The sequence below is a fragment of the Dasypus novemcinctus genome, chromosome 5 (assembly GCF_030445035.2).
Source record: "Dasypus novemcinctus isolate mDasNov1 chromosome 5, mDasNov1.1.hap2, whole genome shotgun sequence".
In the NCBI taxonomy this organism is placed as follows: domain Eukaryota; kingdom Metazoa; phylum Chordata; class Mammalia; order Cingulata; family Dasypodidae; genus Dasypus; species Dasypus novemcinctus.
In genome coordinates, this window is record NC_080677.1 from 33,000,532 (window position 1) to 33,027,396 (window position 26,865).

Genomic DNA, 26,865 nt, shown 5'->3' on the forward strand with positions numbered 1-26,865 from the left:
CACTTCCTCGCCCCCGGGGTGGGTGCTTCTAAAGGCTGGGATGGGGGTGGAAGGAAAACTTGGGGCTGGGGGAATTGGTAAGAAAGGAAGACAGTCCCTTTTTGGACCAACCTCCCGAAAGACCTCTACCGAACCCAAGGGATAGACTCCAAGGACGTGGGCCAGGGTTAGCTTGGTGGAGCGGGAATAGTAATTTGTTGACTATAAGGCGCTTCGGGTGTTTCCGGAAAGGGCCGAGTCATTCCCCTGGCGTGGAGGAGGGGAAACGAAAGGGAAAGACCACCAAGATTTTTATGCGGGATAACCCGGTGGGAAGGGAGGGATCATCAAAAACGTTGCAGCGGGCACCACTTTCTTGGCTGAAGGGGCTGGACTTTGGGGCAACGGGTTAAGCTCCTCCCGACAGCGTTAATTTCGAAATGCGCGACCGTTTCTAACCTACCCTGCGCTAAGGCGGGGGCTGGACCCAATTCTGAGAAACGGAGATGCGCAGGGCTCGAGCGTTCCGCAATTCACAGCCCCCACTTACGCAAGTGACGTCAAGTACAGTGGCTAGCCGTATATGGGGGAGGGTTACGCATTTGGCGTAAGCCTGGAGTAAACTGTTCCCGCCATTGGCGGCGGTTAGGGCGTTTACGCAACGGCCTGACGTAAGGGAAGACGCGTTAGTCGGAGGGAAGGTTCTAGAAAAGCGGCGGCAGCGGCACTAGCGGCAGTAGCAGCAGCGCCGGGGTCCGTGCGGAGCTGTTCCTAGCGGCGTTGTTTCTTGAGCAGCGGCAGTTCTCACAACAGCGCCAGGACGAGTCCGGCTCGTGTTCGTCCGCGGAGATCTCTCTCATCTCGCTCGGCTGCGGGAAATCGGGCTGAAGCGACTGAGTCCGCGATGGAGGTAACGGGTTTGAAATCAATGAGTTACTGGAAAGGGCATGGCGAGGCCGTTTGCGCCTCATTGGAAGTCGGCCGCGCGCGTCCCTGGGAGAGCGCTAGTGGAATTGGGCCGCTTCCGAAGGGGTTGGTTTGGAATTACTTCTGAGGGGAGTCGTTGGCGGAGGCCTAATGGTACAACGCCTTCTCCACCCTCAGCTTCCCGGCGCCATTTCCCTTTACTGGGGTGGGGGATGGGGGAATTTTTACATGGCGAACGCAGGCCTGCTTCTGTGAAAGTGGGGCGTGGAGGCGGAATTCTTTCCTTTTTAAAATAAGGTCGTTTGGGGGCCCCGGCGTTTCCGCGTTTGAGCGTTTCTGCGGCCTCGTGAGTGAGCCTGCGGAGCTTCCCCTCCCACTCTCCCGGGAACCGGATTTGGCGGCCGCCATTTTCATCTCCTACTTCGCAGCGTTTTTCTTTTAATAATCATTTCTGCTAGTTTCGTTCTGTTATCGAAGAATAAAAGTTAACTGCTTCTCTTTTTTCTCGGGGTTTTCGTATCGTTTCGAGGTGGATGCCGAGTGTCTTGGATCTTTAAAGCTCTGCGCACCTCGTTAAAGGCTCTCTTCCCCTCGATGAAATGGCGCCATTACGTTCCGAAACCACACGGGGCGGGCGGGGGGAGCTCGCCGGGGCTTGTTCGTTGGGTTTAAGAAAAGGTATAAAGACTTAGGGCTTTGGGCCAGGTTTAAGCCGAGCCATGTTATAAAGAAACCATTTGTTTTCTAACCCTTGTTTCTTTAAATAACGGTTTTATCTGGAGCGATTAAAAAAATAAAGTTGGATTGCAGAAAACTTTAAAAGTGAAAAATGAAAATTTGGAGCCACCGTTTTTAGTGCCGGCTACTAGGGTGGCAGTGGGGGAGGAGGTTATTTGGGATATATTCTTTCCAGGATCCTTGCCTATCCTGAAGCATAGTAGAATTGGTTCATATTTTAAGTATGAGGTGGTACAGGAGAATTTAGTATTTACTGGGTAAAAATTGCGTTGTACGCTGCTAGAAAACATGGCTCAGTCTTTCGTGCGTCAGTGCTATGTACAAAACTCTTAGTCTGGGGTCGTTCTGTATTTGGACTTGTTTATGTTTGCAGTCGTGGTTGATCATTACATTTGATAAGCTTAAGGTCTCAGGCAGGGGGGAGGCGCCCATCTGGTTATTTTCTTTGACCCTTAAAGCACGCTTATAAAATAACTTTGTTTATAATCGATAGAGTGGACATCGGGTAAGTTTGGAAAAAACCGAGGTAAGTACTAAGTTTTTGCTTTTTGTTACTGATTTGTAAGAATTGTGCGTTGTGATTTGAGTTTAAAGAGACATTTAGAGATATTTAGAGTAAGTTAAATGGCTTGAGAATCCAAATATCAAATGTACAACATAATCGCTTTACCAGTGTTTTCTTATATAAATGTTTTGTAGCAGAATAATAATTTCATCATACTCTTAATACTCAGAATCCTGGAAACACTTAACCATGCGGGGGTGGGGGGGGGGGAATTGTGTATCCTCCCTTGAGCAGTTGGGAGAATACTGTGCAACGAAGGAGAAACCTTCATAAAACTGTCGTGTAGAGAGCAGTAATGATATTCTCTTCTGGGAGTCAAATATTTCTTAGTTTTCAGAAATCACACCTGTCTTTGTAGCTTGTTTTATGCTTTCTTTGCAGTTGCCTCTGGACTTCCTGATCTATTTTGGTTTATGACTTGAAGGTTTTTAAAGTTAGTTACTAGTAAGCCTTTCCTGATTGATTACCCTACAGGAAGGGCTGCTAATTGAGATATTTGCTTGCTAGTTTCCAGGAGTTAGATTTCAACTCCAATTTTTTTTCTCTTTAAAATTGGAATTTTTTGAGACATTTCCTAAATATGTACGTTTTCCAGATAGCCACTAAATTGAGAATGCCTAAACGAGGTTTTTTGTTTTTAATGAACAAGTGAAGTGAAATAAATGGTGGTACAATACAGGACTGCTAAGTAGTTATGTGGTCAGCCATTTTTGATGGCTTTTTAAATGTGGGGTTATTATAGGTGAATGTTTTTATGGTCGTTAGCCTGGTAACATTTTCTGTGTTCTAAATGCCAAATGTAAAGATGTTTGCAAAAAAAAACTTTCAGTATGTGTTCGGAGTAAGTTTTAGAAGACGTCATAAAATTAACCTGCCTTGGTCAGAAAAGGTTAATTTTAAGATTACAGTAGCATTTGTCTCTTATTGAAGAGCTGTTAATGAGAAGAAACTGCAGCTCATTTTTACTGGAGTTTTTTGGTTGAGATACATTAGAATGACCACCAGAGGGAGCTTTAAAGGGAAATCTCTCTCCAGATAATTCTGAAATATAAATTAGAGTGTAAGGAAACAGTTATTTTAATACTTTATAAAAACATCTAGTTAATTCAGTATTTAAAAACTAAAATCTCTATAGTTGGGTGTAGGATTGAGTGAAAATTTTGATAAGAATCCTTTAAGTCAGTGACCAGTATAGAAATACTCCTTTCCCCCCAGAAAGTTTAAGAATTAAACGATATTAAATTTGCTTCAAATAATGTCAAGTAAATTTAGATCAAGAACTAATGATTTTGAAACTTATAGTTCAGTTAAGGCAGTATTTTTGGTGTAACACAGCTAATAAACAGTTTAACATATGGTTTAAATTTGATGTAAGTTTTTTTTTTCCCCCCCAGAAAACTTTAGAAACTGTTCCTTTGGAGAGGAAAAAGGTACTTTGCCAGCAGGTCACCTCATATTTAAGAATTTAATTTCCTGCATACAAAGAGAAAATGTAAATAAAAATTGAAATGGTGTTTTCCTTTACAGAGAGAAAAGGAACAATTCCGTAAACTCTTTATTGGTGGCTTAAGTTTTGAAACAACAGAAGAAAGTTTGAGGAACTACTATGAGCAATGGGGAAAACTTACAGACTGTGTGGTACGTTAACAATGGAAATCTGCCTGCAAATAGTAGCCTTAAAACTGATTTATTGTGTTAGGTTAAGTGGGTCATATAGAAAAGAATCACATACAATCTTTAGATCGTAAAATGCTTTCTTAATTCATATTGCTAATTTATAATGTAAGTAATGAGGCTTAAGACTGAATTCATATTTGCTTTTGAAGGTGATGCGGGATCCTGCAAGTAAGAGATCAAGAGGATTTGGTTTTGTAACTTTTTCATCCATGGCTGAGGTTGATGCTGCAATGGCTGCTAGACCTCATTCAATTGATGGGAGAGTGGTTGAGCCGAAACGTGCTGTAGCAAGAGAGGTGAGCAGAACATAACTTCTTTAAATAGTACATGTGAAGAAAAAATGCCATTATCACTGAAGATCAGAATGTAGTTTTTGGAGGAATGAAGTTCTGTTTATCTGGGATCAAGGTTTTTTTGTTATTAAAGTTAATGCCCCTTTTCTGGAACTCCCATCCCCCTCCCAGTCTGTTTGTTTGTTTGTTTGTTTTTTGAAGACTAGGCTCTTTGTAAGTTATTATCTACCTGGCATGTTATCATAGGTTATAAGCTGTATGTGGTACCAAGATAGTGTGCTCTGTTGTATTTTAGAATACACTATTTAAAAATAAATATATTATTTTAGGAGTCTGGAAAACCAGGGGCTCATGTAACTGTGAAGAAGTTGTTTGTTGGTGGAATTAAAGAAGATACTGAGGAACATCACCTTAGAGATTACTTCGAGGAATATGGAAAAATTGATACCATTGAGATAATTACTGATAGGCAATCTGGAAAGAAAAGAGGCTTTGGTTTTGTGACTTTTGATGACCATGATCCTGTTGATAAAATTGTATGTAAGTATCCCTGAGCCCCACTATCCTACTTTTTAATGGTCTTACATGTTTGAGTTATATTGACAACATAAAGCTTTATTAACTTACAGTTTGGTTGCCATTAGAGAATGCCTGTTTGAGTGTGAATTTCTCATTGCAGTGCAGAAATACCATACCATCAATGGTCATAATGCAGAAGTAAGAAAGGCTTTGTCTCGACAAGAAATGCAGGAAGTCCAAAGTTCTAGAAGCGGAAGAGGAGGTATCTTTAAATTGATTTTTTTTCCCTCTTTAAAATTTTTTAATTCCTTATTACTGACCATGGTATTTATTGTAGGCAATTTTGGTTTTGGAGATTCACGTGGTGGTGGTGGAAATTTTGGACCAGGACCAGGAAGTAACTTTAGAGGAGGATCAGGTAAGTTCTAAGTGCTGGAATGGTGAATATACTTAATGAAGGAAAAGCATGGGTAGACTCTGATTAGATTCTGGAAAGTGACCTAATTTTAAGATGTCCCTAAGAAGTTTTAAAAAGACAGCATCCTGATAGCTCCTATGACCTGGGCAGGATTTAAAAAATAATAATAGAGATTAATACCATAAATATGCAGAGATGGATCCGTTTCCGGAGATCCTTCTGTGGTCTTCAGTTTCAAATAAGTATGCAGTTATGAGGTGCTTCTGAATAGTGAAAAGTATCAGAGGTTTACCTGTAGGGTTAAAAATGTCTATAACCACTCAGTTCTTTGGTAGGCTTCAGATGTATTTACCTGAACTAATAATGTAATGAGGTAGGGAAAAAAAACTAGTGTCGTGATATATTATGGGTATATGGAGCACCTTTCAGTTGAGGCTTACCAAATCAAAGCCAAAAATTTAGGTATGTCTTGGTAATTTAATTACACAGTGTTGATGATTTATTTTTGAGAAAACTAGAAACGAGTTCGGTCATATGGGGAATGGTTTCTAATTATCCAGAGGCATTAATAGAATGTGGCACAAAGGCATGTTAGAAATTGAATGAGTAAGGTATAGCACTCAATCTTTTTTTCTCATCACTTAATAGATGGATATGGAAGTGGTCGTGGATTTGGAGATGGCTATAATGGGTATGGAGGAGGACCTGGAGGTCAGTTTCTTCTAGTTTGGTTTGTGTAATTTAGTCATTGTATGTGTTTTCTAGTTGATTTGTATAGATTTGAGTTTTGTTTGTTTTTTTTTTTTTAGTGTGTTGTGTTTCACCATATATACTTGCCCCCTGGGCTTAGGTGGTTGTGATTCAGTTTGGTTTTTCCTACAGTTCATCTCACCTGTGTATCTTAAGTGTGTATTAGTAAATGTGTAGTTTCTAAAATCATGGGTAGATTCTGAATTAGAATTTAAAGATGCTGTCCTATTCAAGCAAAAGAATTGGACTTAGATGTAATACCTAATGTGCAATACATTTCTCAAAATTGTGGAACTTGGGATATGACTGAAGTCCACGTGTAATTAAGGAGTATATATATAATAGTAATTCATGTTAGTCCTTAGCGTTTATCTAGATGATGAGTCCTTCAGGATAATTTCCCAAAATATGTTCATCTAAGAAACATTTGAAAAATAATACAGGTGTGCTCCTGGCCTCATACTTTTGTGAGCTAGTTATGTCAGGTACAAATAGTATTAGATACTACAGTTTTGTCATAGTATAGAAAAGGTTGATAGTTGCTTATAGATTTCCTAGTAGTAAAGGTAAAAAGTGAGCCCAGCTATAGACCTGGTTTTAGCAATGCATTAAGTCATGGCTACGAGTAAGTTACTCCTACATCTATCTCACTATTCCAACCTTGAGTTGAAACTTAAAATTTGTTTTTGAAAGCTGAGTTCTTGTACTTGAAAGTAATTTGAGACTGTACCAGTTAAGTTTAGAATTAACTTGCTAGTTTCTGGTCCTCCCCCCATTTCTACTCAGAAAATCAGGTTTTGGGCATATTGAGACATAGTAACTTACAGGAAATACAAGTTGGGAACTGCTTTGTACCAGTAGAAAAATTGCAGCTCTTTTGATATATCCCAGGGGCCCACATCACTTGTCTGCCCCAGAACCCTTGCCCAAAATACGGTCTTTCCTAGATACCTTCAAGAGACATTTAATACCTCCAGTTTTGGGGGGGAGAGCTGTGGTGGTAGAAGTACAGAAAGTAGTTTTATCCAGTTGGCTATGGGTAGACTACCTGTGTCCCCCATACCCTACAATAGGTATTCTGCCCTTGAGGCAGCTCTAGATTTTAGAGGATGGACATTTTACATAATCGGTGTGTTTGGAAAGCAGGAAATGGGTGTGATAAGACAGTTCAAACGGCATTGAAAGTATTAAGTAATTACTTAAAGGCTTATTTTATAATAGGTGGCAATTTTGGAGGTAGCCCTGGTTATGGAGGAGGAAGAGGAGGATATGGTGGTGGAGGACCTGGATATGGCAACCAGGGTGGGGGCTACGGAGGTGGTTATGACAACTATGGAGGAGGTAATAAATTCACCTGAAACTTTATGTGGGAATTTGGATTGGAGTTAATGGCTTAAAACTTCAGACTTTTCATTTCAATGTTGTCATTAGTTGCCTTTTAAAATTGTAGATCTGTAGATAGGTGTTTTGCATTTTTTTCTGATTTGTCTTTGTGGGATATTTGTCCTAAATACTCAGCATGTATTAGTGGTTTGGTGTTTGGATGTATTGTTCTAAGATTCATTATGTAAAACTGGTATTCCAATTTTTTTTTTTTAACAGGAAATTATGGAAGTGGAAGTTACAATGATTTTGGAAATTATAATCAGCAACCTTCTAACTATGGTCCAATGAAGAGTGGAAACTTTGGTGGTAGCAGGAACATGGGGGGACCATATGGTGGAGGTAATTTATAACTAAAATATTAGATTAAAATTTTTCAGTTGAAGGCATGGTTAAATGGTTCAAAGGAAGATGATGATTAGTATATCTTAAAGGGTATTATTCCCATCACATTCATTACTAATGAAGTAAGTTTTTTGGAAATTCTCCATAGAAATATTTCAAATAATTGTTATAATGTATGGTTTTTAGTAGGAATGGACAGATAATATCCTATTTTTGTACTTTTAAGTCCCTCACCAGTTCAAGTGGTGGTAGATGGCTGTCTTAAAAATATCAATTTAAGATGTTTACAAATTTAAAAGGAAAGGTTTGTAATATCTGTGAACTTAATCCTTTCCCAAGTAATTAGGTTAACTGGAAATAATGGGTTATGATTGAGTAGTAGCTATAGAATAAAATAGGCAGATCAAGGGAAATAAAAATAAACTATTGTCCTGCTTTTCCAACACTTCTAGGAAACTATGGTCCAGGAGGCAGTGGAGGAAGTGGGGGTTATGGAGGGAGGAGCCGATATTGAGCTTCTTCCTATTTGCCATGGGTAAGTAGCTTTTGAGTTTTACAATTTATTATTGTCTTGGGAGACCTAGCTGCCAGGAGTAAAAGCTTTTTAGGATCATGTTATCTTTCCTTAAAATCTGGTTAGATGGATAATTTCATAACCTATTTTTTTTTACTCTTTACTTCTGTTGAAACAGGCTTCACTGTATAAATAGGAGAGGATGAGAGCCCAGAGGTAACAGAACAGCTTCAGGTTATCGAAATAACAATGTTAAGGAAACTCTTATCTCAGTCATGCATAATATGCAGTGATATGGCAGAAGACACCAGAGCAGATGCAGAGAGCCATTTTGTGAATGGATTGGATTATTTAATAACATTACCTTACTGTGGAGGAAGGATTGTAAAAAAAAAAAAAAAATGCCTTTGAGACAGTTTCTTAGCTTTTTAATTGTTGTTTCTTTCTAGTGGTCTTTGTAAGAGTGTAGAAGCATTCCTTCTTTGATAATGTTAAATTTGTAAGTTTCAGGTGACATGTGAAACCTTTTTTAAGATTTTTCTCAAAGTTTTGAAAAGCTATTAGCCAGGATCATGGTGTAATAAGACATAACGTTTTCCTTTAAAAAAAAAAATTTAAGTGCGTGTGTAGAGTTAAGAAGCTGTTGTACATTTATGATTTAATAAAATAATTCTAAAGGAAATTGTGTAATTATAGACTTTTTTTTTTAAATAAGTTAAGGAGTGGGTAGTATAATTAAGGTCCGTGGCAAAGCTGTTGTTGTAATTGTGTAAGATAAATGCTGGTCAGATATAAGTGTGTTGTATGCAATTCATCAGGATTAAATTATCTAGATAACTTAAGGGATATCTCTGCAAGGAGAAACACCTTTTTAGATCTTTTAGATGCTGCTTCTTCAATGCAAGGAAAGGAAATAACCCCAGCGAGGTACTCTTCAGGGACACAGGTCTAGTACAAGAGAACTCTTGACGGCTACTAAGTTCAGCCAGTCTTAAAAAACTGTGCTGTTTCTACAAAGCTTTAACTACAGTAGTTATAAGGATGTCAACGAAAGCTGAGGGTGTAGAGCAAAATAGTTCTAAGCTTCAGTTAAACTTCTTTAGGTAAGATCTTATTTACTTTTCCTTTCTTAATTTTCCTCCCCAAAAGATAAACTAATAACTCTTCAATGGTCTATTTCAGTATAGTGGTTCTTATGTAGTTTAACATAGCTATAAATTGAGTTTAACAATTATAAACTCGAGAATAATTTTTATAAACCCTGTTTTCCAATCTGTCGTTTACTTAAATTATTTTGGTTGTTTGTTCCCTTTTTTCCCTTCTTTCCCATCCCCTCCCCCTCCATGAAGATTCAGGTGCTTAACATATCACTTTTTTCCCTGCTGGAATTTAGCAATGATATGAACCATGGACAAGTATATTCTGCTGCCACAAAGACTGTAAAGTGCTTCATTTCAACAGCTGAGGCAAGCCAAGTGATCATTAATAAAGCTTTTCTTGGTTCCTTCAGTGGTGTTGGTAGTAAAATGGTAGGTAAAAGTTAGGATGCAAGTTCAATAAATCATTTCCCATCGTTACACCCTTGTGTATTCACATTTCTTGGATCAAGCATTTTGAGTGATTTAGGGGTTTTTATTTAAAGACATTGTGGTCTTCTGTTACTTGATACGGTTCTGTCTAGTCTTGGTACTTCTCAGGATAAAGGTAGGGCAAAAGGTTGAGTCTGCTTACAGATAATAGATTTTATACTTAGAAGTAAAGTGTCTGTCTACATTATAATCTTGAATGTATCTGATAATAGTTGGGATTTAAATGTGCCCTACCATATAGGAAAGATGGAGTTTTTATATAAATAAAAGCTGAAGTTTTTATTTCTTAAACTGTCTACAGTTTGATTACCTGGCTTTATTGCCTTTTCAGGAATGTGATACTCAGGGCATATTCTCCTATATCATCAGTGAGTCTTCTTTGATCCTAGTCCACCACTGAAGTTATTTAGGTTCTTTCAACAAACATGATAAACTTCTTCAGATACTTTTTTTTTCCTTTGGCAGGAAGGTGTCTTGCTGCAGGTAACTAATGAAGAAGTGGTCAACCACAGAGTCTTCAAGAAATAAGAAATTCTGTACCATCTGAAAGTAGTTCTTGTTGGTGCCTTCATTTTAAAAAGCACTCCTTTAAAGGGAAATGTTTTCTGATAAAATATACACTTCATTTAGTACAGGTTCTTAGTATAAAACAATTAGAAATTAAGTATTGTTTGTAAAACAGTGACATTCTAAAGTCAGCTAGAGAGATAAATGTATCATGTTTTAAATTAGGTTTTGTGAGTGGACAGATTAAAACTATTTTAAATATAAAGTTTATAAAATAAATACTTTTGTATCCAAATAACTTGGTGTACTGTTTACACATAAAATGTGTGAATCTTCTTTTATAAACATTCCATTGTCCAAGATTGCCATTCCCTAAGATTTTTAAAGCACTATCAGTTTTGCATATTGACATTTTTCTTTAAATATTAAAAGCATTGGGGGCATTGGCTATTCCTAATAAAATGCCATTCTTTATACACTATATTCAGCATTTGAATATTGGTAGTTTTCTCACTTTACCTGTGTTTAACATTGGTGGTGTTTTAAAATCAAGAATTTTAACCAGCCTAGAGTGGTCCACATTAACTGGCTCTACAAGACTGAGATACAAAAGTGGTGTCAGTTAAATGGTAATTGGTTTTATAAATGATTACCAGTGATTTTTGAAAGGGTTATTATATAAAGATTGGTAAAAAAAATGAAGTGTGTTTTGACATACATGAATTTAAGGGAAAACTCCAGAAGGGTTCGGTTTAAAATTTGTTTTCACTTTGATAATGAGGTACTTAACAGGTAAGTCTAAGCTATTGATGGAAGTAAGAAACATAACAAGCCTAAGTTTCTGAAGTGTGAGCTTTCTATTTAAAATAGCTGCATCCATTATGGGCTACAGAATTAACGGTTTCATATTTGTTGGGGAAAATTGATTTTGAAAGTTGTTAATGTGGGTGTACAAAGAAGCTGGATTTTGGAGAGTAAATCAGACACAACTTCAAGGTATCTAATTCCTGTGGTTTAGTGCTTAGCCAACAAGGTTAAAGGAATATCATGGGGATGTTACATAATGGGATGAAAATGAGTTGTGTTGAAAACTCACCATAGGCCTTTTTCTGCATGTATGCTATATGTTAAGATGATCTTTTTAATAGAAAATGAGAATTGGGGTGATTTTTTAATAAAATTCTAGGGTGTCCTAAAACAGGAAATCACATTTCAGTATAGGGGACTCTCTGTATATTGCCCTCTCCCCCAACTCCTACATAACAAATCGTGTCAAAACTTGAAGAGTATGGAACAATGAAACACTTGTTTACCTTGTACAACCTGGGTTACCAATTTGGGAGCAACTTGGCTGTGTGGTTCTGGTTCAGTTTAAGGTTACAGTCATTGGAAGTCATGACCAGAGAACTTGCTTCCAAAATACCTTGAGTGTTTAAAGACAGGAAGAGAAGCTTGCAAAGCATATTGCAATTTCAGAAATTATCTATCTTGCCTGATAGTAACACAAAATGAGGGGTCTCATGGTCTTGCTTATCCAAGAGGTTAAGAATCATTGGACACTGGATGCTAGTGACTGGATCCACATTTCTTTCACTGGACAAGTTTTTAATCATACATTTCTGTGAAACTGGACAGTAGAGATTGGCAGGTGAAGTTTCAGATGGAAAAGTCACTACAGATTACTAAAAAATGTACTAGACTTAAATGGCCTAGAGTAAATTGCAGGTAAAACTAGTTGTAAAGAACCCAAAGACCAGCCAGTTGAGGTGACTGGGTAGAGTACTGAAGAAGAGAGGCCAAGGTAAATAAGGAACATATTATTTAACATCCTGTAAGTGGGTATCGGGCTAGCAAAGGGGGGGTGGGTATGTTAAGCACTCGCATTGCATGTGAGGTGCTTTCTGAATGCTTCTAGATTCAGACAAGTTAACAGACTGGAACCAACCTTGGCAAAGGACTCCAAAAATGCATATGGACTTGTTGAACACCTGAGTTAGAATGACTTGGAATCTAATGATTAGTGTTTAAACTAAAATAGCCTTTTCAGGGATGAATCAAACAGAACCTAACCTACAGTTGTACTAAGCTGGGTGGTTTGCAGCCTGGTCACAACGCATCAGATGCCTATACCTTCCAGTTTCAAGATTGTTGCATATTTTGATTCTCAACCTTTCTCTAGTACGTGCAGAGTTTTATTGCCCGTGTACTATTATATGCTCTACTGGATTTCACTGTGGTGGTAATAGATTGGAAAGAATGCAGTCTGACGATTAGGTACTTGGTGTTGAGTGAAAAAAGCCACTAACAGTCTTAAGTGACACTGATACTACAGACTTTATATTTTGTCTTAAAGTAATATGCCCTGAAACTAGAGAGACCTGAGACAATTTACTTGAAAACATGCAACCTTGGGAACAGATAAAAAGAAGTGGTCATTGAAGGTAAATCTTAACATCTAGAAACATTTGCTGGCAAAATCTAGAACTGCCGAAAGTACAGAGGGGGTGGTGGGGGTGTGGTGCCAGGGACCAACATGAAGTGGTTGAATATAATTGCAGTTCTGCAACTCATTATAATACTTCTATGACTTGATATTTACAAAAGCACCTGAATCTTATACAGAAATCCCTGGCCTTGATTCCAGTAACATGGAAATTTAACCTATACATGTTAAGTTTCTGCAGAAGGAAATATTTTCCTTTTTGAAACCTCAATGCTTTAGGATGTAGAAACTCCTACAGGCTGGCTCTACTAGTGACATGAAGGGGATTCTGTGGGCTTCGTTGCCTGTTTTATCTTTTCTTGGACTAAGTTGACAGTTTCCTTGCATTCTGGGACTTGAATAAAAAACAAGTTCTTATTGTAGTTCTGTTTATCTTGGTAACATTGCCATTATATACCTATAGGAGAAAGGCCTCTGACCTAAATTCTTTTTACCTATGACTTCAGAGATGTCTCAACCATAATAGCCTAACGTACTCAACGTTCTAAAGCTTCCTTTTTGGTGCCCTAGTTTAAGACCTTTGCCCATGTAAAATGACTACAACATGCTCTCTTTCTAGACTTTTACCTACATTCCTAAACTGGTATTTTGGGGAGAGAACATCAAAGGTTAGTTTTCTGTATAAAACATTGAAAATTTATTTTTATACAGGAAAAGTTATATGTAGTCAAAATATTAAAATTGCTTTTGAAAAGTTATCACTATAGTGCTAATACTAGATGAAAATGTTAAGGCAGCTTTGCATTTCAAGTCACACACCTTAATCCAGCTGTGTAATAAAGGGGCCATCGTAATATAAAAATGGCATATTCTTAGTATGTTTATGAATCTTACATAGACTGTAATCGGTACTTTAATGAGTCCTAAATTTGTAGAACCTTCAAAATTTAACAACTGATTTCGGTAGTACTTTGAGAAGTGACACTTCAGCTACATAAAATTCCAGTCATGAACTAAACTTTGAAGGTCAGTTTCAGTGATTTGTGATCCATGTATCACTATGTTCATCTTCAGTTTCTTCTCTGACTTTTTCTTTTTCTCTTTTGGTTTTCCTTTTGGGGGCCCAAGGTCACCAGTTCCTTGGGTACAATCAAAACACTTCCATCATGACTGTGTTGAAGAGCATACTGGTTTGGATTGACTGGCCTACCTTGGTCATCTCTTAACCTATTGAAAACATCACGATAAAGGTCATGCAGTTTGTGTTTCATTATGTTAATAGCTTTGTTACACTGGGCTTGTTCTCTCTCAAGGGCTTCCTTTTTTGCTTTCAAGTTATATATGTCATCTTCTAGATTTAAAATTACATCTAATTTGCGTTTACGACAATTCTGAGCTGCTACTTTATTCTTTCCTCTTCTTCTGATATCACGGATAAGTGACACTTGTAAGTCTGTCAAATAGTATCTACTTAGCATGCTGTTGAAAGAATCAACAGGCATGCGGACAATTTCATCCACAGAAAAAGGAATTTGCAGAGCTTTAGCACGTCGCTCATCACGGCTTAAGTTTCTGCCTGTGCCATCGAGATACCTACTCATTTTCTGAGACTTCCCAGGCCATGAAAGGGATTTAGAAGTGGATTCTGGTGCGCTTGTCTGTAAGTGGTAAGTGTGGTTATGAAATATGTGTTGAAATGCAAGTCCTTCATGTAAACCAGAATCACTCTGATCCATGTGAGAACACTTGCCAGGCTCTGGGTAGTAATCTACAGCTCCTAAGTCATGACAGAAAAGAGAATCAAGATCACTAGTATAACCTACAGCACCTTCGTCACACACAGAGTGAGAGGAATTAGACTTGGTGACAGAAGTGCTACAGTGACTTGAATTTAAGGAGAGCCCAGAATCAGGATCTGGTTCTTTAAAAAGCTGAGAAACTAACATTGGATCAAAACCTTCCATAGCCAAAGACACTAAATTGATCTCATCAAATATGTTTACATCAAGGTCATACAGCAGGTCCTGGCTTGTTAGATTCCATATCTGATTGTCAAAAGGTGGAAGAAATCCTGTCAAATTAGTTCCAGGAAGGGACTGTTCAGGATTGGTGGTAGGTGAATTTAATGGCAGAAAAGGTTCTTGTTGCTGTGAAGTCCTTGATACTGAATCTCTTCCAAATGTAGTATTGGGACACAGTAACATGGCCTCATGGAGACTCACATCGTGACTTATGGCCTGACTAAAATCTTCATTAAAATGTGCTGAAGAATTCATGCCGTCGTTGCTACTGCTGGGAAAAGGTGGGATATCTCCCAGTGAGATGCCCTGAAAATGGAAGAAAAACTATTTTAAACATGTATAACTATTTCACAGTAGTTAACATTAATGCTTTCCTCAGTTTTGCCAATTTCTCTATACTCATGAGGAAGTATTACTGGCTATAAAACTTTCTGTAGTTAAAAGAGGCAGTACAATAACATGATATAAGCTGAAATCAAAATATGCTTTACTTATGAAATCTACTCTTTAAATATCCTTAAAATATAACAAATTCTATTAGAATTATTTAAAAACAATATGAGACCAACTGTTAAGACTATGATCTTGTCGAACTTAGCACTTTACAATAAGATGCAATTCTCATTTTTGATAATTTTTAAATCTACATTTTGGAGATTTTGGAGAACCTAGTCTGGTGGGAAGGGGGTTCAGGGCGTGGTCTCACAATTCTTTTAAACAGACTCCTTAACACAAATACAATACTAGGTTGAAAAAAGCTCTTATGAACATTCCTTTTTAGCAGTCCAGCTAATGACTGAAATCCCTTCCATGACATATTTGCTCACTAATGCTTGCTTATTCACTCCATGCCCAGATACTTCTAATTACAAGGAACTGAAAAATCCTATTTAAGATGAGAGGGAAGTGGTGTGTCTCAAGCAGTTGAGCTATTTACCATATGGAGGACCCAGGTTGAATCTCTGGGACCTCCTAGTTTAAAAAAAAAAGAAAAGGCATCTCAGACCTGTGAGGTGCAGAGAGGCACAGGACCCTGTGCAGTAAAGCGATACACCAAAAAGACACGCAACCAGATAGAAAAAAATAAGGAAAAATCTATATATACCAATTTTTTACAATTAGTGTTATTGAGCCTTTTTATGGAATTAAAGAAAGTTTACAAGATCTCAAATTCTTTCTGCTCTGAATGTAGAAAGATTAAGAGATTGTAGCTCCCATCACATCAAAATGAAAAAGACCAAAAATCTAAAAAATAACTTTCCTTGATCCGATTAAAAGAACTGAGGTTGCAGGGTAACAGATAAACTGAATTCTATAGAGTGATAAGCCTTTTGAAGGATGGGACACAGTTTAACCATTAGCAGAGCACGAGAGAAAAAGGTGGCTGCTATAAAAGTGGGTAAGAAGGGAAGCAGCTATGGTTCAGTCAGTTGGGCTCCCATTTACCGTATGGGAGGCCCTGGGTTCACATCCCAGGGAGGGCCTCCTTGTGAAGGCAGGCTCACCCGCATGCTGCAGGGTGCTGCCCAGCCTGCAAGCGATGTGGAGAGTCGACTCGGCGAGGTGATGCAACAACAAAAAAAAGGAGACAAGCAACAACATTGAAGAGCGCACAGCTAATGGACGCAGAGCAGACAGCAAGCAAGCCGCGGGGGGGAGGGGAAATTTAAAAAATTGTTTAAAATGGACACAGAAGACAGCATGCAAAAAGCCACAAGGGGTGGGGAGGATAATGTATTTTTTTAAACTGGGTAAGAAGAGCTCGAAACAATAAAAGACTAAATCTCACTTGCTTGGAACTTTGGACAATAAAGAGACTAGAGAAGGACTCCAAATACTGAATCCAAGAAAAAGAAAGAAACACACAAGGTAGGGGATTTATAACCGGAATCTGCAACCCAGATCCATCTCGCTCACTGTACACAGTTTAAGTATGACGGAGGCAGCATAGCCTAGGGACCTCCTCTATGATTTCAGACCATAAAGCCAGTCACAGCAATGAGTAAGAACCAACCCAACGCTTATCCAGGCACAAGGACCCAAGTCCACAGAGACCCAAGGCACAACACAGGCAGCTGATAAGCACCTGCATACAAAAGAGCCCCCAGGAAACAAAAGAAAATTGGTCCAAGAACTGAAAAGTGTAACGAAAAGGCAACCTGAGTGAGGAAGAGATGTTAAATCTTAGGTGCAGGGAAGAAAATTCTACACTAAGACAAGGAGAAAAGATCAGGGATCCCAGGGAAGGAACATAGAAAAGGAAACATTCTCCAGGGGGTGAAACAACTGTACATAAAAGGGCACTCTTAAAAGTTGTAACACATGTCCAGGGCAAGAAGCAGGTGCAGAAGAACTGAGAAAATATGAAGTTAAACATAAGTTGGACCAAGCATCAAAGAGGAGTCAATACAAAGCCAATATACAATAAAACCCTAGGCAAGAGGGAGAAACTGATCTGATGTGTTAACACATCAAAATAATCAGATGCCCTGACATCAGCAAAAAATTACCATATTAAGAAACAAAGATATCAGTCAAATAAGGGAACAAGTTAAAACTTCAGAGCAGACACCAACTTTGGAGAAACCAATAAAAATGTTTAATAAAAAAACCTTAATTCAAGGAGATGAAGGAAAATAAGGATAAAAATTAATGGTGGATATAGAGCTAAACGATATCAAGAGGACACTGTGTGAGCAAAAAGAACTAAAAAGTTTGAAAAGAAATTATGGGCAATAAAGGCACAAAAGGGAGCAGATGTGGCTCAGGTAGTTGGGCTCCTGCCTTCCACATGGGAGGTTCCTGGTGCCTCCTAAACAAGACAGACAACGAACAGACATTTAGCAAAAGCAATGAGCAGACAACAAGCAAAAAATGAAACAACTAGCAGGGAGCGGAGTTGGCTCAAACAGTTGGGCGCCCACCTCCTGAACGGGAGGTCCTGGGTTTGGTTCCTGATGGCTCCTAAAGAAGAGGCGAGCAGACAACAAGCAACAACAAAAAAAGCAGACAATGAGCAAAGACTGAGCAAAACAGATGAGGAAGCCATCTCAAGGCAGAGATGTGAAAAGCACAGTAACAGAGATTAAAAATACACTTAGAAGTATGTAACAACAGGCAGGAAAATGAAAACCAGAAGACAGGACAATCAAAATATTATAGACAGAAGAGCTGATACAGAAAAGAATGAAGAAAAGTGAGCAAAGCCTAAGGAGACAACATGAAGCCAGCATATACGTTATGAGAATCCCAGAAAGAAAGAAGGAAAAGCTGGCAGAATATCTGAGGAAATAATGACCACACGTTTCCCAACTCTTAAGAAAGACATCCATGTTCAAGAAACTCAAAATACTCCAAACAAGATACATCCTAATAGACCCACTCAGAGACTTACACTAATCGAATGTCAAATGTCAAATATTAAAGAGAGAATTCTGAAAGCAACAAAAGAAAAGCAATTTGTGACATATAAGGAGCCCCAAATAGTCATCTTGAGAAAGAAGAAATCTGGAGGACGCATATGTCCTGATTTTAAAATGTATTACAAAGCTACAGTGGTTAAAAAGCATGGTATTGGCATAAGTATAGATATTTAAACCAATGGAAGAGAACTGAGAGTTCAGAAATAGACCCTCATATCTATGGCCAATTGATTTTTTTACAAGCCTGCCAAATCTATTCATTGGGAAAGAGTACTCTCTGCAAATAGTGCTGGAAGAACTGGATATTCATATGCAAAAGAAGGAAAGAGGACCCTTACCTCACAATATATACAAAAATTAACTCAAAATGGGTCAAAGACATAAATATAAGAACCAGAACTAAAAAAAAACTCCAGGAATAGAATGTAGGGAAGGTATCTCCAGGAGCTTGCATTAAGCAATGATTTCTTAGACTTTACACCCAAAGCACAAGCAACAAAAGAAAAAATAGATAAATGGTACCTCTTCAAAATTAAAAACTTTTGTGCATCAGAGGACTTTATTACAAAAGTAAAAAAGATGACATAATCCATGGGAGAAAATATTTGGAAACAACATCTCTGATAAAGGGTTTAAAATCCAGAATATATAGAAATCCTACAACTGAATAATAAAAAGATAAACCCATTTTAAAAATGGGTAAAAGACTTAAAGAGACATTTCTCCAAAGAGGACACACAAATGACCAAAAAGCACATGAAAAGATGCTCAACATCATTAGATATCAGGGAAATACAAATCAAAACCACAATGAAAAAACAAAAACAAACCACAATGAGATCCCACTTACATCCATTAGAATGGCTCCTATTAAAAAAACAGAAACAGAAATTTATAAGTGTTGGAGAAACATGGAGAAATAAGTAAATTCATTCATTGTTGTTGGAAATGTTAAAATGGTACGGCTGCTGTGGAATAGTTTGGCAGTTCCCTGGAAAGTTAGGTATAAAATTACCATGTGACCTGGCAATCCCTCCTCTAGCTATATACTCCAAAGATTTGACAGCAGGGTTTCAAACAGATATTTGCACACCAATGTTCATGGCAGCATTATTTACAATTGCCAGAAGTTGGAAGCAACCTCAGTGTCCATCAACTGATGAATGGCTAAATAAAATGTTGTATATACATACAGTGTGATTTTATTCAGTTGTAAAAAGAATGAAGTTTTGATAATACAACAACATGGTTGAACCTTGAAGACACTATGTTAAATGAAATAAGCTAGACACCAAGGACAAATATTGTATGATCTCAATGATATGAAATAATTAGAATAAACAAACTCTTAGAGTAAAAATTTAGAATATAGGTTACCAGGGGCCAGGGTAGGAGTAGGAGATGGGGAGTTAATGCTTTAATTGTACAGCGTTTCTATTTGGGTTGACTGTAAAGTTGTAATAATTGTAGTGGTGATGGTAGCACAACATGTTGAATGTAATTAATAGCATTGAATTACATACATGAACGTAGGTAAAAGAAGAAATTTTAGGTTGTATAGGTACAGGAAGGAGGTGATTAGCTTCTACTGGGGACAGGCATGGAGCCCCAGGTATTTCCCTATACATTTCTCTCCCAAGAAGCAAAAAAGCCCTAAGCCACAGGGGAATGGGCAGCAAATTTCTCATCCCCAGAAGTCAGGCAAAGATCTGCTGCTGCTGGGGGAAGCATGGAAGCCAAATCACTCTGCTTCTGAGGGAGGGACAGGCAACTACCCTGGGCCTGGAGCTCAGAGTTCTGCACCTAAATAGACCAACAAGAGGTAGGCTACTGGGAGAGGTGGAACAGGAAACTCCCACAAAAGACCAGCCACAGATAACTAGGCAATTTGCCATGGACAGGAAGGACAAGAATGTGGAGAAAGCCTATTTTCACCATTCAATACTCTACCTGAGGTCCTAGACTGTACAGGAAGGCTAAGGCAAGAAAATGAAATAAAAGGAATAAAGGATGGAAAGAAGTAAAATGTTCTCTATTTGCAGGTGACCTGATTGTTTATGTAGAAATCCTGTGAAGCTACAAAACAATTCCTAGAATGAGTTAGTGAGGTTACAGGAGACAAGGTTAATGTACAAAAATAATTATATTACAAATCAAAACTATTCCATTTACTATAGCTTTAAAAAGCATAACATGTTTAGGAATAAATTTTTTTAAATCCTTTTAAGACCTCTGTGCTGAAAACTAACATTCCTGAGAAAAGTTAAAGAAGCCCTAAATAATGGAGACACATACCATGATCATGGATTAAATGACTCTATTATTAAGATGTCAATTCTCTAAATTCAGGCAAAAATTGAATGGAATCCCAATCATAATATCAGCAGGCTTTATTGTAGAAATTGAAAATAAGAGGCTATTTGCTATTTAAAAAAAAAAAATTTACAAAGCAGAGATTTTCAGTTTAACTCTTTAGTTTAACCCCTTAAAAGTTGGCATACTTTTTCTGTAAAAGGCCAGATACCAAAAATTTTAGGCTTTGGATGCCAGAGTCTCTGTCAACTCTGCCACTGTAATAGAAAAGCAGTCATAATATATAACAGAATAAGTCTCGCTGTGCTGCACTAAAACTTTATTTACAAAAATAAACAGTAGGCCTTCGTTTGCAGACCTCTGCTCCATGTATTAGTGGGGTTTTTACCTTCTAACACGGGTTCTTCACGAGGGGACTGTGCGCTTGAACTGAAATTCAAAAAAACACTATTCTTGTGGGGATATGTTGGTGTGGGTGTGATATATTTATTAAATAATACACAGAATAATGTGGGCTTAGTAAGGGGTCCATGGTTTTTGCCTGACTGGCAAGGGGTCTGTGAAACAAAAAAGGTTAAGAACCCCTGTAACAGATCATCACAATGTCAAGATTATGAGCTGTTTCTGGATAAAATGTAATTTTATTCAGTTATATATGAAGCCTTTTTTGAAGGTTTTCTATTAAATTACAAACCTACCTGTAAGTTGGTAATGAAAAAAATCCTGCGTTGTTTTCCCCACAGTGTTATTCTACTAATGACATTCTTGTCAAGTGTTTATTGTCATTGTGCTTCAATATGAATGGTCTAGATTTGACTAGATCTTTGTGATTGTTATTTGCAAGGAAAGACATAACTGGGCTAATTGTCAGAAGTTGTAGTGTTTCTATAAAAAGTAAACCTAAGTCTGTGTGCTTAAATAATGCACTTAATATTACATAAGTTATTAAACTGCTATGCTATCAAACTAAAAGGGTTATACTTATTCATTGAGAGGTCAGTACAGATATATTTCCACAAGGATAACCACCAAGGTTCCAATTACCTCCAGTGAATTTTCAGGCTGTGATGAAAGCAGCTGAAGTAAGTCTTCTAGAGAGGAAATTGTATCTGTCCCATTTAGATGCCACTGTAGAAAAACAGAAAAGGTACATCATTCTCTGGATAAATTAAAAGATTGAAGTGGTTACCTGGGGCTTTATACTTACTCTTTAAAGGACAACCAGGTCTTACCTCCATGCTGGATTTTTATCCCTGTTTTATCCCTCAGTTGACTGGAAGTTTTACATTTTATTTCTCTTCTTTTGTACTCTCTAATATTCTAACATACATGAAGTTAAAAGGATACCTCTATCTCCTTCCTCCAAAATCCTTCTTCCCCACTCCTGCCCTAACCATTCTCCATTTAATTTCTGATGAGCATTTTCAGTTCCACCTTATTTTGATCCTCCTTAGCTGCCGCTCCAAATTAGTTTAACAATTATGTAATTTTTACAGTTAAAACTTAGTTAACCAAAATGCTTCACCAACTTCTTTATTCATCACTGCTTCTTACATCAACTTCTGCCTTCAGGGTTTAATTTCTTCCTTGTCGGAAAAAAACACTTTTGATAGTTCTTCTTAGGAAAGGTGTATGAGTAGTAAATACTTAGTTTTTGTAACCGGAATTATTTTTATATTGCCTTCAAGCTAAACTGATAGTTTAGCTGATAACAAAAAGTCTAATGCTTTCAATCAGTACTGTGTCTTCTGACATTTATTACTATTGATAAGTTTGCTATCAATCTAGTTTTCTTTCCCTTAGTCTTTGATCTGCTATTTTACTTTGATATGTCTGCCACTTAATTTGCTTTTCTTTACTCTCTTGGAACTCTGTGTTTATCTTTAATCTGAGGACTCATTTTTAAATCTGGAAATCTTTTCCCACAGTTTCTTTGAATACTGATTCCATTAGAAATAATTCAGATGTTCTCCTATCATTGATATATATTAATTTTTCCTTCATATTTTGCATATTTTTATTCCTCTGTGATACATTCAAGGTGATTTCCAATTCACCCTTTCTTCAATAATGTCAAATCTGCTATGCAACCCATCCAGTGAATTTATCATTACAATGACATTTTTCATATCTAAAATTTCATTTTGACTCTTCTAAATCCACTTTTTCTTTTCTCATATTCTGTTCTTGCCTTATAGAGTCTATTCCTTCATCACCTGGGGCAATTTAAGAAGCTAGATTTTTAAAGCCTTTTTCAGAGAATTAAAGAGTGAATCTTGACAATTTTTTGCATCTGCTGACTCTTCTGGGTGTTTATTTCTTCATGTCTTTTACAGTTTTTATAGGTAAGGGCATCTTTTCTGGGAGAGTTTCTGTAGGAATCTCACATACCAAGGGTTATGGACTATAACAGTTTTGTGTTTTCCTTGCAAGGATCAATTTTTATGTTTATATTTCTTGCCTTAGGACTCATTGGTGATGGTAGTGTAGATTTGGACCCTATATCTGGTGGGTGTTAAGCTCAGTTTGTGATAAAGAATCACAGATGAAGAAAAATGAAGGTGTACCCAGGAAGCAGACAATGGAGAAGCAACAGAGAAGTGGAAGTAAGATCAGGGAGACCAACACGGGATTTTCAAAAAGGTATAGTGAGAGTCTCATAGAGCTCAAAAAGAAATGGTGGTTGGGAAGCGGTTGTGGCACAACTGATAGAATGTTTGCCTACCATATGGAGGGCCCAGGGTTCAGTACCCAGGGCCTCCTGACGTATGTGGCGAGCCGGCCCATGTGCAGTGTTCCTGCGCACAAGGAGTGCCATGCCACGCAGGGGTGTCCCCTGCATAAGGGTGCCCCACACGCAAGGAGTGCACCCTGCAAGGAAAGCTGCCCTGCACGAAAAGAGGACAGCCAGTCCAGGAGTGGCACCACACAAACGGAAAGCTGACACAGCAAGATGATGCAACAAAAAAAGTGACACACAGTTTCCCAGGGCCATATGACAAGAATGCAAGCAGACACAGAACACACAGTGAATGGACACAGAGAGCAGACAAGGGGGGGGCGGGGAGGGTGGAGAAGGAAAAAGATAGAAATAAAATCTTAAAAAAAAAAAAGAAAGAAAGAAATGGTGGAAGCGAATGTGGCTCAGTTGCTGGGCACCTGCCTCCCATGTAAGAGGGAGGGGTTCAATCTACAGTACCTCCTTAAAAAAAAAAGTAATCATATCTGGGAGACATCTGAATGTCTTTAAAAAGGAGCCAATCAAAAACCAGACATTGGATTTCTGAGAAGGTGACACTGGAATAGATAGGCAGGACTCAGCTCTCAAAAAAACAGAGGAGGATGGATAAAAAAGCTATCCGAGGTACCTGCTTTAGGGCTCTGCAGAACAGGATAGTGATGTGCATACCCCAGAAGAGCAAGTTAACAGAGAGATGAAGAAGCCAAAATGAAATTTGTGAGTTAATCCTTGTGGCTGTGAACCGCACCCATCCCTCACCCTCAAGTCAAACAGCCTGGATAAAAACAGTGGCTCACTTCAGCTAACTGAGGGGCGAGCAGACATGTTAACACCTCCCTGCAGAGGCTGGCGAGTGGTTTCTCTTTAGTGAATTTAGTCAGCAGAGCCTGCATTGAATCATAGGCAAGTGGAGGATGGAAGAGTCACCTCTGTGGAAAGAGTCACTGACAAGTGTCATCTGCTGGCTGGCTGGGAAACTTCAAGGAGAACAACTGCTTTTAGGTGTCTCTTTTCTCAATCTCCAGGGAACAGATCTGCATCCCATTAGTAAATCCCTGGCCCTATTTTGATAACTTAAGCTGGGCAATTTTAAAGACTTAGAATAGGTTGAGCAAAATATCAAAGTGGAGTCATGAAAAGAAAACCACTAGGCAAGAGAGAGAAATTGAGCATCACAGTAAATTCACCAATATAAACACATGCTTGGACATTAGCACAAAGTTACAAGCTATACTAAGAAATAGGAAAAGAAGGCCCAAATAAAGAAACAAACCAATAATTCTGACAAGACACAAGATTTAAGACAGCTAACCAATGTTAAGGACATAAATCTCCAAATTTATTCAAGGAGTTAAAGGAAAATTGACTACAGAGATAAAGGACATTAAGACACTGGGTGAACATAAGAACAATTTGAAAGCTTGCAAAGAAAAGTAAACAGAGCTTTTGGGAATGAAAGAAAAATGGATAAGATTAAAAATACATCAGGGAAGTGGATGTGGCTCAAGTGATTGAGCCCCCACCTACCACATGGGAGGTCCATGGTTCAGTTCTCAGTACCTCCTAAAGAGGACAAGCTGGCGTGACAGGTAGGTGTGGCAAGCTGACACAAGATGGCGCAAAAAGAGACATAAGAAGAAAAAACATGAGGGACACAACAAAGCCAGGGAGCAGAGGTTCCCTCCTAAGGAAGATGAACAAGACCACAAGCTGATGTGACAGGGAGGCGCGGTAAGCTTTCACAACAAGATGGCCCAATAAGAGGTACAGGGGAAAAAGCATGAGAGACACAGCAAAGCAGGGAACAGAGGTGGCTCAAGTGATTAGGCACCTCCCTCCGACATCAGAGGTCCCAGGTTTAGTTCCCAATGTGTCCTCAAGAAGATGAGCAGCAGACAACAAGCAGACAGATGAGGGAGACATCTTGGAGGGGTGGGGGTGGAGAGTTAAAAAATACATCAGAAGCATGTTAGAGCAGATTTGAATTGATGGACGACAGAACAGTGAAATCAAGGACAGAACATCAGAACTTGAAAAGACAGAAGGATGGAAAAAGTAGAACAAGGACTCAGGGAACTAAATGACAACATGAAATGCGCGAACATATGTTAAAAGTGTCCCAGAAGAGGAAGAGAATGAAAAAGGGTCAGAAAGAATATTTGAAGAAATAATGACTGAAAACTTGCCAAACTTTATAAAATACATAAATATCAATATTCAAGAAAAATGCACCCCAAACAAAATAATTCCAAACAGATCACCCACCATTCAGAATGACCAATATCAGAGATAAAGAGAGGATTCTAAGAGCAGCAAGAGAAAACCAATGCATCACAGACAAGGAAACCTCAATAAGACTAAATGCTGATCTCTCATCAGAAATCATGGAGGTGAGAAGATTGTGGTATGATGTATTTAAGGTACTTAAAAGAAAAACTGCCAGCCAGGAATTCTTTATCTAGCAAACTTGTTCCTCAAAAAATGAGGGTAAGTTTAAAGTCTTCATGGACAAACAAAACCTGAGATAGTGTGTTACCAAAAGACCAGATTTACAAGAGCGACTAAAGGGAATGCTACAGTCTGAAAAAAAAAAAAAAAAAAAAAAAAACAAGGGCAAGAGACTTGGAGAAGAGTAGAAATAAAATTATTAGTAAAATTTAAAGGGTAAAAAGACAGACAATATTATATCACAAAGGAAAATTAAAGGATAAAATGGGTAAAGTGAGTAATGCCTTTACAGTAATAAAACTGAACATTAATGGATTGAATTGCCCAATCAAAAGACATAGTTGGACAGAATGGATTAAAAAAAATGAGTCATCTATATGCTGTTAGAGCAGTTTGATATAATTTATGAATTCAAAAAAAGACATTTGATTTTGTTTGTAAACTTATCTGTTCCTCTGGGCGTGCTGCCCTTTGATTGTATTAGATTCAGATTAGCTGTCTTTGATTAAATTATGTTAAGATTAGGACTTTGATTAGGGCATGTAGGGATGAGTCCCCACCCCTTGGTGGGCTGATAAAATAGATTCTCACACGGAAGTAGATACACTGGAGAAGAATAGAAAAAGTTCATCAGACATGGCAGAGGCCCCAAGAAGAGAGATGAGCCTGATAGTCTGCAGCTGAAGAAAACAAAGCAGCTAAGCCTGGAAAGAAACGAGTCCCAGGGAGAGAGATGAGACTTACGCCAGCCTACAATTGAGATTGGAAGAAGCGGGGACTATGGAGCCTTAAGAGGAAGGAGGAAGGCTGAACCATCTCAGACACCACCTGCCATCTTGCTTTAGCATGTGGCAAATGACTTAGGTGAGAAAGTACCTCTTATGGTACCTTGTGTTAGACTCTTTAGGACTGTAAACTCTACCCCAAATAAATACCCTTTATAAAAGCCAACAGATTTCTGAGACTTTGTATCAGCATGCCTTTGGCTGACGAATACAGGTGTCTACAAGAAACTCACCTCAGACAGAAGGACAAAACCAGGTTGAAAGTGAAAGTTTAGGAAAAAGATATTCCACACACATAGTAATTTTTTAAAATCTGGAGTGATACTAATATCAGACAAAACGGATTTTAATGCAAAGCTGTTATAGAAGGGGCAATTCCCCAGGAAGAAATAACTATAATATTTATGCACCTAACCTGAGTGCTCCAAGATATATGATACACACACAGGCAAAACTAAAGGGAGAAAAAGACGGCTAACCAGTACTGGC

At 38.1% G+C, this 26,865-nt stretch overlaps 2 protein-coding genes across 9 annotated transcripts in view; one reads left to right on the forward strand and one right to left on the reverse strand.

Moving 5' to 3' along the window:
- The first annotated feature begins 428 nt into the window (after nucleotides 1–428).
- On the forward strand, nucleotides 429–10,685 carry HNRNPA2B1 (heterogeneous nuclear ribonucleoprotein A2/B1). Of its 7 annotated transcripts, none has more exons than XR_001118695.4 (13): nucleotides 429–889; nucleotides 3,604–3,639; nucleotides 3,737–3,847; nucleotides 4,036–4,182; nucleotides 4,509–4,719; nucleotides 4,859–4,960; nucleotides 5,036–5,116; nucleotides 5,765–5,827; nucleotides 7,088–7,207; nucleotides 7,469–7,591; nucleotides 8,047–8,129; nucleotides 9,502–9,637; nucleotides 10,163–10,685. XR_001118695.4 is itself a non-coding variant. In XM_004459957.5 (12 exons), the coding sequence occupies exons 1-11, from the start codon at nucleotides 884–886 to the stop codon at nucleotides 8,106–8,108; spliced, it is 1,062 nt and encodes a 353-aa protein (XP_004460014.1). In that variant the 5' UTR covers nucleotides 429–883; the 3' UTR covers nucleotides 8,109–8,129; nucleotides 8,287–10,502. The 7 variants fall into 7 exon arrangements, 3 of the variants coding, with proteins under 3 accessions (XP_004460014.1, XP_058152844.1, XP_071071214.1); XR_009185781.2 differs by having other exon boundaries at nucleotides 9,502–9,574; nucleotides 10,163–10,376; XM_004459957.5 differs by having other exon boundaries at nucleotides 8,287–10,502.
- A 1,834-nt stretch (nucleotides 10,686–12,519) lies between these two features.
- Nucleotides 12,520–26,865, reverse strand: part of NFE2L3 (NFE2 like bZIP transcription factor 3) — a 48,230-nt gene continuing 33,884 nt past the window's right edge. For both annotated transcript variants that reach the window (XM_004459953.5, XM_023589252.3), the window contains 2 exons: nucleotides 21,448–21,531; nucleotides 12,520–14,974 (listed from right to left, as the gene is read on the reverse strand). In XM_004459953.5, coding sequence (XP_004460010.1) covers nucleotides 13,718–14,974; nucleotides 21,448–21,531 — 1,341 coding nt within the window. In that variant the 3' untranslated portion in view covers nucleotides 12,520–13,717. The remainder of the gene's footprint in view (nucleotides 14,975–21,447; nucleotides 21,532–26,865) is intronic.